Source organism: Mesoplodon densirostris, chromosome 8, assembly GCF_025265405.1.
Source record: "Mesoplodon densirostris isolate mMesDen1 chromosome 8, mMesDen1 primary haplotype, whole genome shotgun sequence".
Classification (NCBI taxonomy): domain Eukaryota; kingdom Metazoa; phylum Chordata; class Mammalia; order Artiodactyla; family Ziphiidae; genus Mesoplodon; species Mesoplodon densirostris.
This window is the reverse complement of record NC_082668.1, coordinates 85,004,417-85,016,715: the sequence shown is the minus strand read 5'-3', so window position 1 is coordinate 85,016,715 and position 12,299 is coordinate 85,004,417. Positions and strand designations below refer to the sequence as shown.

The following is a 12,299-nucleotide window of genomic DNA, read 5'->3' as shown; positions in this document are numbered from 1 at the left end:
GCACCCAGAAGAAGGAATGGTTGTCCCATTTGCCTGGAATAAAGGCTCTATGAATGGAGAAGTAGGAGACAAGGCTTCAAAGACGATGAAAGGTCTTAGATGGCAGACTGAAACGTTGGTAGGTAAAAGTGAGCCAGTAGAAATGCTTGAGCTAAGGAACACCTCAGTTTTTCAGGGAAGACAGAGTTTTTCCTGGGCTGAGATCCAAAAGAAACTACTCATGTGAGGCCTTATGCAGGGAACAAGTTTATCAGGAGTGTCAAAGCAAATTCCCAGAGTAGTTTTTTTTTTTTTTTTTTTTTTTTTTTTTTGCGGTACGCGGGCCTCTCACTGTTGTGTCCTCTTCCGGACGCGCAGGCTCAGCAGCCATGGCTCATGGGCCCAGCCGCTCCGCGGCATGTGGGATCTTCCCGGACCGGGGCTCGAACCCGTGTCCCCTGCATCAGCAGGCAGACTCTCAACCACTGTGCCACCAGGGAAGCCCCCCCAAAGTAATTTTAATCCAACAAACACTCATGGAGTGACAGGCATGGTGTTTTATGCTAAATACTTTAAACTTAGAACAAAATTCAACGAAGGAAATTTTATAAAGGGCTAAATTAATAGGGCCCAAGTGTACAGCCTTCCAATAGTCTGACAGCCCAAGTTTAGACTTTAAAGATCTCAGAAAGGTAGGTTGATCATCTCTTCCTTTATCTATGATCCTCAGAAATTTTCTTCTGGATGAACTCTTCACTTGAAACCAAAAGCATACTGGTTAAGATTATATACTCAGATGAGCATCTTAGTTTCTGATATTCTCTGCTGCATACCAAGTGCAGATTAATCCACAGGCTTTGAAAATCAGACCAGCAGGTATTACCAGCTGTCCCTTATCACAAACATTTAGCTTGACTATGAATGATGGAAACAAACAAAAGCAATCTTCATGAAAATAATATGTGCCTCTCTGGGTAGAATGCTCTTTTAAGGGAAACCAGTGAGAAATATTGCCTAGCACTGAAGTCTGTAATCATACCCTTTCCCTCAAGATTGTCATTACCTAACCTACTGGCATGGAAAAAGGTTAATGTTCATTGACTGCTTAACAAACTTAAAATCTGATTAAGGCAACTATGAATCACATCAACTAAAGTAAGATAATTAGAACTAGGATTGAAATGTGGGATCCATGTAAAAGATTCCACAAAGATTACTTAAACCTCAAATCTTATTTTAAAATTATCTTTAAGCAGAAATAGGAAATCTCTTTGTTCATTCTATTTCAATTCAATCCACTAAATAACTGAAGACATCTACGAGCAACTGACGGTTGCCTGATCAGTGCAAACATAAACGTTTGCGTAGGGATTAATTTTATTTTCAGTTTAAAATCAGCAGTGTTATATTTTTTTGACTGAAAAAATAGGTTTACTTCATTGGTTCCTCCCATTATCAGGGCTGGTAAAAACAAAAAAAAAAAGACTAATTTAACGTGCTTTCTAACAAAAAACACGGGATTGCAGCACTGCCTGAAAAGATGGGCGCAAGAAGCTCATCCCTTTCTGTTAAGAACTTGTGATTTTTCTGCTCCACCTTGTGGCCATAATGCAACTACTACATGTGAAAGTTAAAGTCTTTTCTCTGAGCTGGTCAGGCCTTCTAAATAGCCGCATTGCGGGAACCCGCCTCTACACAAACGTGTAGAAAATGGTGTCTTGCTTTGTAGCCGGAGATGGGAAACAGACTTGCCCTTTTTCCTACGTCCTCCCGCATTTCCTTCATTCTTTAATTCCTAATCCTCAGGCCCGCCCACTCACGGTGCCCCTAGGGTCGTTGCGCTGTTTGACCTCCCCCTCAACCAGCATCCGGTTGGTCGCGCCCCCTTCCCCGCCCACCGCCCTTCCTCCGGGTCCCCGCCCACCGCCCTTCCTCCGGGTCCCCGCCCGTGCCTCGACCCCCACAATCCCTGCAGCGAGGGCCCGCCCCCTCCGCCGGCAGCCAATGGCGGCGCGGCCCGCCCCTTCCCGCCCCCTCCCGCCGCGTCCAAAGCTGGTTTGGGCCTGGGCTGCTTGGGCCTGGGCTGCTAGACCCTGACGCGGCTCGTTCTCGGAAGCCATGGACTCGCAGGAGCTGAAGGTGAGCGGGCAGGAGCTGGCCGTGTGTTGCCGTGGGGGCTGCTGGGGTGGCGAGGGGCCGGGGGGCGTGGGGAGCTCGCGGGCCGACCTGGCTAGGCCGTTGTTACCCTGCGGTACCTGCCGCCCCGGCTGGCTAGGTGCTCCCGCCTGGGGTGCGGGCCTGTAACCTACATCACCTGCTCTCCCTCCGCGGGCCCTGCTTTGGAATCTTGAGGTCTGGGCAGCCGTCCCCCGCGCGCTGCTTTCCGAATTGCCGTTAGTGTGCTTTTCCCACCCTGTTGGTCTTGTTTACTTTTACTTTTGTACCCTGTTTGCTCGGAAGGTTTGGTCAACATAGGACACCTAGTGCGTCTCCCGGGTGCAATTTTTAAGAACTTAGAGCAAACTAGTGCCAGCTCCCCCCGTGGGACGGTAAAAGGAGCACCGATAGATGATACGAAATCAGTTAAAGACATAGGCTTGAAAATGGAGGAGTATTTTAGGGTGATGGTCTTCTCTGTTTATCACGGACGCATCCGTTCAGCAAATATTTAATGACGGTCCATGTAAGAAATAATGATATGAAAACAAAGACATGAGACTTGAAAGTAAAAGAAGTTACTTTTTAGGATGATTATCTTCTCCATTCATTAGTTCACTGATTCCCTTGTTCAACACGTATTGATGATGGAGGGCTCACTGTGTGTCCACTGGAGCTGGAGATAGTGATGAACAGAACGGAACAGTCCCCGCCTTCACAGGGACTGTGAATTTATAATCTAATGTTGGCGAAAACCTTAATTAAATTAATTCAACAAATGTTTATTGAATGCCTCCCATGTGTCTGGCACTATTCTAAGCGTGAAGATAATAAGCCCTGCAGTAATAAAGTTAAGAAAAACCCTCCCAAATCTTTCTACATTTGGGGAGGGGGAGTCAGTCAGTAAACAGGTAAATGCAATGCGTACCATGTTAGCTGGTGGTGAGTGGTTGGAGGACAGTTTGGCAGTGATGGGGGTGCTGGAGTGTCTTTTGCTTTTTTGCCTGAAGTTTTACATTACCTTCCTGTGAAGCCTTCCCTCATCCCCTTAAGTATTTTCATCCCCTTAAATTTATCCTTTGTACTGCCACCCAAATGAACTTTTTAATAAAAACACTTCCATGCTAAAAACTGTGATTTAACTCCTCATCACTTAGAGGATCAACTCAATAGGAGGCCCTTCTTGACCCTAACTTTCTTCTAACCTTGTTATCCAGTAATCCCTGTTCTACTTAACGTTCTAGAACAGGAGCCTTAAGTAGAACAGCAAACTTTAAAGGGCCAGGTGGTACATATTCAGGCTTTATGGGCCATAGGGTCTCTGTGGCATCGAATCTGCCATCGTATCATGAAAGCAGCTATAGACAATACTTAAGCATGGCTTTGTTCCAATAAAACTTTACTTACGGACACTGAAATTTGAATTATTTGAATATAGCTCCCTGTGCTATACGGTAGGAACTTGTTGTTTATCCATTATCTATATAATAGTTTGCATCTGCTAACCCCAAATTCCCAATCCCTCCCTACCCCACCCCCCCACCCCTTGGCAACCATCAGTCTCTTCTCTGTGTCTTAGTCTGTTTTTGTGTCATAGATAAGTTCATTTGTGTCATACTTTAGATTCCACATATAAGTGATATCATACGGTATTTCTCTTTCTTACTTCACTTAGTATGATAATTTCTAGTTGCATCCGTATTGATGCAAATGGCATTATTTCGTTCTTTTTTAATGGCCGAATAGTATTCCATTTGTGTGTGTGTGTGTGTGTGTGTGTGTACACACACACCACATCTTCTTTATCCATTCATCTGTGAATAGACATTTAGGTTGTTTACATGTCTTGGCTATTGTAAATAGTGCTGCTGTGAACATTGGGATGCATGTATCTTTTTGAATTTTCTCCGGATATATGCCCGGGAGTGGGATTGCAGGATCATCCGGGATCATCCAGATATATGCCCAGGAGTGGGATTGCGGGATCATACGGCAACTCTATTTTTAGTTTTTTGAGGAACCTCCATACGGTTTTCCATAATGGCTGCACCAATTTTATTCCCATCGACAGTGTAGGAGGGTTCCCTTTTCTCCACACCCTCTCCAGCATTTGTTATTTGTAGATTTTTTTAATGATGGCCATTCTGACCGGTGTGAGGTGATACCTCACTGTAGTTTTGATTTGCATTTTTCTAATAATTAATGATGTTGAGCATCTTTTCATGTGCCCGTTGGCCATCTGTATGTCTACTTTGGAGAAGTGTCTATTTAGGTCTTCTGCCCATTTTTTGATTGGGTTGTTGGGCTTTTTTTTTCTTTCTTTCTTTCTTTTTTCCTGAGTTGTTTGAGCTGTTTGTATATTTTGAAAATTAAACCCTTGTCAGTTACATCATTTGCAAATATTTTCTCCCACTCCATAGGTTTTTTCATTTTGTTTGTGGTTTCCTTTGCTGTACATAAGCTTTTAAGTTTGATTAGGTCCCATTTGTTTATTTTTGCTTTTAATTCTATTACCTTGGGAAACTGATGTAATAAAACATTGGTACGATTTATGTCAGAATGTTTTGCCTTATGCTCTCTTCTAGGAGTTTTATGGTGTCATGTCTTAATATTTAAGTCTTTAAGCCATTTTGAGTTTATTTTTGTGTATGGTGTGAGGGTGTGTTCTAACTTCATTGATTTACATGCAGCTGTCCAGCTTTCCCAGCATCACTTGCTGAAGAGACTGTCTTTTCTCTATTATATATTCTTACCTCCTTTGTGGAAGATTAATTGACTGTAGGTGTGTGGGTTCAAATAGTCTTTAGATTCTAGTCTCAGTTGAAAATTTTAAGCTTTCTGGGACAGGAACCATATCTTATTCATCTTCATGTTCACCATATCTAGCCCAGTGCTTGGCACTCGTAGCAGTCAGTAAATGTTTGTTGGATTGAACAACCTAACCTGAACCAAGGCAGTGGAAATAGGTGTGGGGAGTGGGAAGCAGACTAGAACAACAGAAGAAGAACCTACTGACTGGTTAGACTTATGGGGACTTTGCACACAGGAAGAGAGGATTCCTGACACAATGTCTGGCTTGGGTTTTGCGGAAATTGAAATAGGAATCTGGAGCTGCCATGAGAGGTCTTGGCTGGACACGTGTTTTTGTTTTTAATATCAACATTCGGGGTTTGGAGGAACTTTTTTTTTTTTTTTTGGAATAGGAGTTTTACAGTATGATATCTCAGTTAATCCTTACAATGACCTATAAATGACTACCAGCATTTTACAAATGAGCAAAACTGAGCGGCTATAAGATGGACTGGAAATTTGAAAACAGGTCTTAAAATCCATGTCCTTTTTATGATACCATGCCACTGCCTTTTAGGAGAGTTATAGGTGCTTAGTGATACTAAACGCTGGACAGAAGTCAAGTAAGATGATATTAAAAGTGTCCTTAGTTGTGGCAAACTAAGAAGTCATTTGCAACCTTATGGAAAGGGCTCTAGAGGAAAACTGCACTTTCCTGAGGTGTACTGCGGGGGTCTTGGAGTTGGTGTCCAGATCACACTTTGAAGAAACAGTTGCTGAGAAGGGACTGGAGAACAGTAACCACAGGAGGGAAGCAGAGTAAAAGTTGGAGGATGTTTGCCAGACTGTTCTAGAGAAGCACGTGGACTGTAGCCCTCCAGAAACAATGGACTGTAAAAAAAAAAAAAAAAAAAAGCTGTTCAGACACTCATTTTAATCCTGTCAATCAGTGCTTCATCTGTATTTCTTGCTCCTGCTGAATCAGCTGAAGAGTCAGACTAGGGAGGTATGGGATGGCCCGAATTGGTTTGTGGGAGTGAATCAGGTATATCACAGTGATGGTGAATATGGCTTCCCTCTTTGATTAGGTTAGCAACTAAGCCTTAGATGTGATCCTGAGAAAAATGGTGTAAAGCGTAGATCCAATTAATCAGAACTTTGTATCTCCTGATACTAGTTTTCTGCCTCATGTATAAATAATATAATTTTGAAAAAAGCCTAATGATAGTGATTTCCATTAAAAAATAGATCCTTTGTTTTACTGACAGTTATTTGTTGTGGAACTCAGAAAACAAGATACCCTTTGACAATCAATTGCTGAGTTTAATTGGTCATTACTTTGTGATGCTATGAAAACAAAATAGAAGGGTTTTTGTTTTTAAAAGAAATCTGGTCTGGCAGTGGAAGCCTCTTGTCTTTTTTTTTTAATTCCTGCTTTTTGTCTGTTTTCCCATTTTCTAAAACCTTAAGAAAATGTGGGGAAAGGAAAGAGGTGAAAATACCCTGCCTTCAGTATTGTTAGGAAATAGTTTAGGGAAAAAAAGATCGAAATTATTAGAAAACATTGAGTTATTTCAATAATTTTGTGTTCACTGTGTTCTACATTCCTTAAGTGCTAGACTTTAACAGTATTTAAGGAACTTGGAAGAAAAAAATACGTTATCGAAGTTTTAGATTATTCAAGATCTTAGGTTAATATCTGCTTAGAGTATTTCAGAACATCAGAATCTCTTTTAACATTTAGTCTTTATTTCCTCTTAGACTTTGATTAATTACTATTGTCAAGAGAGATATTTCCATCATGTGTTACTTGTTGCCAGTGAGGGAACTAAGAGGTATGGCAGTGATCCCTTCTTCAGGTTTTATTATGCCTATGGTACATTAATGGAAGGTATGTGCTAATTATTCAACATTTCCATAAGTTTTAAATTCTTGTTTTGCACAAAGAACAATTTTCACTTTGTAATTTTGATTTTCAGGTAGAACTCAAGAAGCTCTTCGAGAATTTGAGGCTATTAAAAATAAACAAGATGTATCACTTTGTTCTCTAATTGCACTGATATACACTCATAAAATGAGTGCCAATCCAGGTATAGTATTTAAGTACAATGCTTAGACAGTTTTTTCTACTCAATTCATTTTGATTTTTCTCAATTACCTTAACATTCAGGCTAATCACACTGCATTATGTATTATCTGTAGATACTATTTATGTCATAGTTGTTTTATCTTCCTGACAAGACTAAGTTTATCAAGCATGAGAAATATGGGTCTTCTATTGCTTTCATATTCCTTATATCCTATGGCAGAAGGTTCATTAGTATGTAGGGATTGTTTGAATTAATGTAAAGGTGAATAAATATTACTAATGGTTAAACCAAAAAAGGACAGCTCAAAACAGGTATATACATAAATTACTCTGTAGAGGCCAACTTTACAACTTGTTTTGTGCATATATAGCTACATGCAGTTTTTCTCTTCTACTATATCTTGAGCTTAAAAACCTTTACATCCCCCAGGGGGGCTAGCTCTTTGGAAGATATTCAGTAAATTTTTATCCAGTAGTAGGTTGGGAAATATGATTAGATTATAGAAGGAACTTTATACATAAACCAGCAATTAAAATTGTGTGAACTGTCTTAATACATAGCATATCTTAATGGCTGAGGCAGAACAGTATTGGAATTATAGGTAATAAAAAAGAAATAGTATTGTATTCATCCATATATATCCAGTAACAGCTAATAGCATTGTAAAAATAGATCTTGTTTCAAATAATAAAACAATTACCAAATGTCATAATTTTTTTTAAATATTAGGAAACAGTTTTTTCTTAAGCAAAGTATCACATCCTTCACCCACATATACTTGTACAAATAAATAAAAAGTTATTTAAAACACTAATATGTTTAGTTCATAAACAAATCTAATGACTAGATGCTTTCTAAAACTTTTAAGAAAGTGTGGGGAAATGGCATGTACTGTTTATCCATAGGAGTAGGCTGGGAAGACTTTGTGGAAATGGGGACTTGATCTTCTTAGACAGGAGAACTTGATGGGCAGATATGTGGAAATGGTTCAGGATCAGGTTCATCTCTGGATCCCCTTCCTCTATGTTCCAGCAGGAGTGTGTGTAGCTGGAGCAGAGAATTGGTGTAGGAGAGCTGTAGTCAGTAAGCCTTAAAAAAAGAAAAAAAAAGAAATTAACAAAATGTTTTCTTCCTAGAATCAAGTTTTTATTTAATTGGTTACTCCCAAGAGTACTGGTTCTGTTAGAGAATGTGATTTCCAGGATTGTTTAGAGACACCTGAGTAGTCACTCGACTTTCCTCCATAATAATGTTGCGTGCGCTTGAGTTCAGAGGAGGCCCAGATGTCTGTCTGTCTCGCCTAGGAAGAGCCTACATTGTTTCGTACATTCTTCCTGAATGCTAATGTAAGCCCTGTTTATTAAAGGGCTGTGATGCATTAAGTACTTGAGCTGATATCTGGAAAGAACTAGCTTTATGCAGACTATCACAGCTAGCTGATGCCCCACTAAGGACTTGCCGGAAATCTGGGCAGAAAGGTACAATGCCTGCTCCTGCCCCATAAAAGTTCTGTTTCTGTATCATGCCTATTTAGTGAGAACTTCTGAAGGTGTTGCAGTGGGTGTGCTGTAGGCAGGGCAGAAGGGGTCCCTTGCCAAGCAATCTGTAGCCCTCCAGAGTACAATTTTGTTTCCTAAACTCGTAAAGTTGTACCCTGGTAATTCCACATTTAAATTTAAATTTGTATCGTTAGAGTTAAAAGGAAGAGTCACGTACCTTTCCTTGGTAGCCATTTCCAGAAAGGTAGTCTGTTAGAATCTCAGTCCTCAGCTTTGACATTTCTTCTTTCTATTGGCTAGCTGATCCACATTTTGATTCGACCTGGGATTTGGATCTAACTGACATTTGTGTTCCAAGCATTTACATAGTAGATTAAATAGAAGTGATTAGAGTTCTAGGCATAGACCATCTTTTTAAGGGAGCAGTCAAGCAGTCAGTGTTAACTATATAAGTAGTAATTATATCACCTTTCATTGACCTGTGACAGCAGCCTGGCCTGGTTATATGTTTTAGAATTGGGTTAGGAAGTAGGGTAATTTGACTCCTAGTTCTGAATTTGCCCCTAATAATTGTCTCATTTTAGAATCATTGCCAACTTTTTCATCTTATTATTAAAAAAGTATTTGCATATATAGCCTTTATGTCTTGAGAATGACATGAACTATAGAACTGTAGTGTGGTCACAGTGGTCATTAGCCACAGGTGGCTGTAGAGCATTTGAAATGTGTCTCCTTTGAGGACATGAGTTTTAAATTTAATTCTAATAAATTTACTTTAAAATTTAAAACTGATGCTTGATTCAGTTAGAAAAATTATGTTTAGAACAAGTATATGATTCTGCTTTTTCCAAAAGAAATTTTATGAAATCTCACTATAAAGATTTGCTGAAGAAAATTTCACATCTTTATTGAGATGTGCTTTGTGTAAAGTGCATACCAGATTTTAAAGATTTAGTAAGACGAAAAAAAAGAAAAGTATCTTCTTAATAATTTTCAAATCAATTATGTGTTGAAATGATAATTTGGATATATTGGGTTAAATAAAATATATTATTAAAGTGAATTTTACTTGTTTCTACTTCTTTGATGTGGCTACTAGGAAATTTTAAATTACATATGTGGCTTGCATTTTATTTTTATTAGTGCTGCTGTAGAGAGAAGAACTATATTCTCTGCTGTTAGTTATCTGTATTATAAACTCTTAATCTAGAATTTAATTTTCACTTAATGTCTTTTTTTCCTTCTCCCAGATAGAGAAGCTATTCTGGAATCAGATGCCAGAGTGAAGGAGCAGCGTAAAGGAGCTGGACCAAAAGCTTTGTACCATGCAGGCTTATTTTTGTGGCACATTGGTCGTCACGATAAGGCGAGAGAATATGTTGACCGAATGATCAAAATGTCAAATGGTAGCACAGAGGTAGCTAGTTTTCTTATTTTGAAATACTAACATTAAAGGAAGCTTATGTTATTTATATAAAAGCTTTGTTATTACGCACTCTATTCTCATTTTATAAATAACAGCCTTATTTTAATATTTTATTATTTTATAAAATTGTGGTTCTCTAAGGTTGTTTTTTTTTAATGTTATTTATTAACTCTTGACAAGAGCCCTCCCTGGTTCCTTCCCTCCCTTCCCTCCTTTTGTTTCTCCTTCCTTCCCTCCCACTCTCCTTATTGAACTGCTCTAGGTACAAGGCACCATTATTTGCACTGTTAATAATAGAAAGATAAAAAATACATAAACTTTACTTTCATGAATGGATCATCTAGCAGTGTTATAGAGCACACACCCAATTAACATTTTGAGAAAATTGACAAGTGGAATGAGAGAAGTGTGATTAAAATGTGCAGGAAAATAATAGTTAACATTTATTGCTCATTTACTTTGTGCTAGGCACTATTTTATGTACTCAAGGAGAGATCACATCGATAACTGTTAGGCGAACGAAGAAGAATTTCTTGAAGGAAGTAGCATTTGAGCTAAAACCTGAAAGGTGGATACAGTTTCCACAGGCAAAGATTATGGAAAAGGAAAGTAGATACTCCCAAGGTGGGAGATAATAGATAGAAAGGAGAAGAACAAGGAGACGTGTAGGTCTGGGTACAGTGAGAACCTCACACCTGATGGGAATACAGGGTACAGAGAACAAGAGGGTGGAAGAAAAGGTTGGAAAAGTGGGTTGGGACAAATTGAAGGATCTTGATGGCTAGGTACAAATACTTATATCTAATTTGATATGCACTGAGGGTCATTGAAGATTTTTAATCATGTCAGTGATGTTATTAAAGTGCAAATTCAGAAGATGAATTTAGCAAAGGTTTATAGGATGAACTGACTTGGGAAGAAACCAGAATGCAGGCCCCCAAAGATAGTACTTTCTGGCAGAAGGCTTTAAGGGCCTACACTAAAATACTATTCAGTGTATCAAATTCAGGTAGGAATTTGAGAATTATCAAATACCCACAGGACTTTTCAACCTATTATAAATATTGGGGGGAAAGATATTGAGGTGTCAGATATCAAGGATGTGTCTGAGGTTTTAAGCCTGGACAATTCAGAGACCAGTTAATGTGACTAGAAAATACTTTGGGATGAGAAGGTAATCTTGGAGGGAGGTGATGTGTTTGGTTTTAGACATTCTGTATTTCAGGCTCTGACAGAACAGTGAGATGGAGACAGTAGATGAGCTTCTAGAAAAAGAAGAGAAAAAATTAGAAAAGGTATTGGACTAGAAATAAAGGTTGGGAATCATCCACACAGTTGAAATGATTCAAGAAAGTACAGTGATCTAATGAGTAGAAGTAACATTGTTTAAGTATTCTTACCTGTCTTTTCAGGTGACATATATGGAAGTAAATATGATCTTAGTTAAAGATTTTTAAGGTTTATTAATTTAGAAATTTTTTGACAGATGAGCAGATTTCATAATTTTTTATTTGGCATTAAAAAAAATAACGTGTGTTCATCTTCCTTCTAATCCTATAAACCTTACAGTCCATTGGCTCACTAACATCTCTGAAGGTAAACATTCATGGCTTCTTCATTTTTTAATTTCTGAGGCCATTTTATCCTTTCATTTGAAGCTCACTGGACTAGTCAAAGAGATTGAGATAGTTGCCAAATTATCTTAATTTTTAATAAATGTGAAGCAAGGCACTTCTTTTTTACCATCTTAGTTCATTTGGTCTGTTTCCCCAAAAAGAGGTAACAAATTCTTATTTATGTATTGAATTACATGTTTAGCAGTTATTAGTAATTTATTAGCAAAGCCCCATGTAAGAATATTGGTTATTTAGTACTAAGGGAATATTTTACAAGCTTCTTAATATTAATATTGACCACAGTAGTAATCTTAAAGGCTGAAATTCATAATAGTTCCAAGACTGTGGGCTACCAAGGGTTTGAAAGTGATTTTATTGCAGTTTTATTTTTCATAACATTATTTGATAGACTGATTTTTGTTACTAATTACAAATAAGAATGATGCTTAGTTTAACTTCTTCATCAACATTTCTTTCTTTCATTTCCAAAAAAATGAAAATATTAGAATTATTCATTTTACAGGGACAGGTTTTGAGAGCATGGCTTGATATTACAAGAGGAAAAGAACCTTATACTAAAAAAACACTAAGGTATTTTGAAGAGGGATTACAAGATGGAAATGATATTTTTGCTCTGCTGGGTAAGGTGAGTTGACGTTAGATTAATAAAATGATGTTTTAAAATTTATTTGTAATATATATGAAACCCAACAAAACAAAGTAGCTCAAAAGATAGTTTTTA

At 38.2% G+C, this 12,299-nt stretch overlaps 1 protein-coding gene across 1 annotated transcript in view; it reads left to right on the top strand.

Annotated features, from left to right (window-relative positions):
- The first annotated feature begins 2,030 nt into the window (after positions 1 to 2,030).
- The window catches only part of TTC21B (tetratricopeptide repeat domain 21B), an 89,335-nt gene continuing 79,066 nt past the window's right edge, over positions 2,031 to 12,299 (top strand). Inside the window, exons 1-5 of the mRNA XM_060106075.1 lie at positions 2,031 to 2,118; positions 6,688 to 6,817; positions 6,906 to 7,016; positions 9,766 to 9,932; positions 12,081 to 12,203. Coding sequence (XP_059962058.1) covers positions 2,098 to 2,118; positions 6,688 to 6,817; positions 6,906 to 7,016; positions 9,766 to 9,932; positions 12,081 to 12,203 — 552 coding nt within the window. The 5' untranslated portion in view covers positions 2,031 to 2,097. The remainder of the gene's footprint in view (positions 2,119 to 6,687; positions 6,818 to 6,905; positions 7,017 to 9,765; positions 9,933 to 12,080; positions 12,204 to 12,299) is intronic.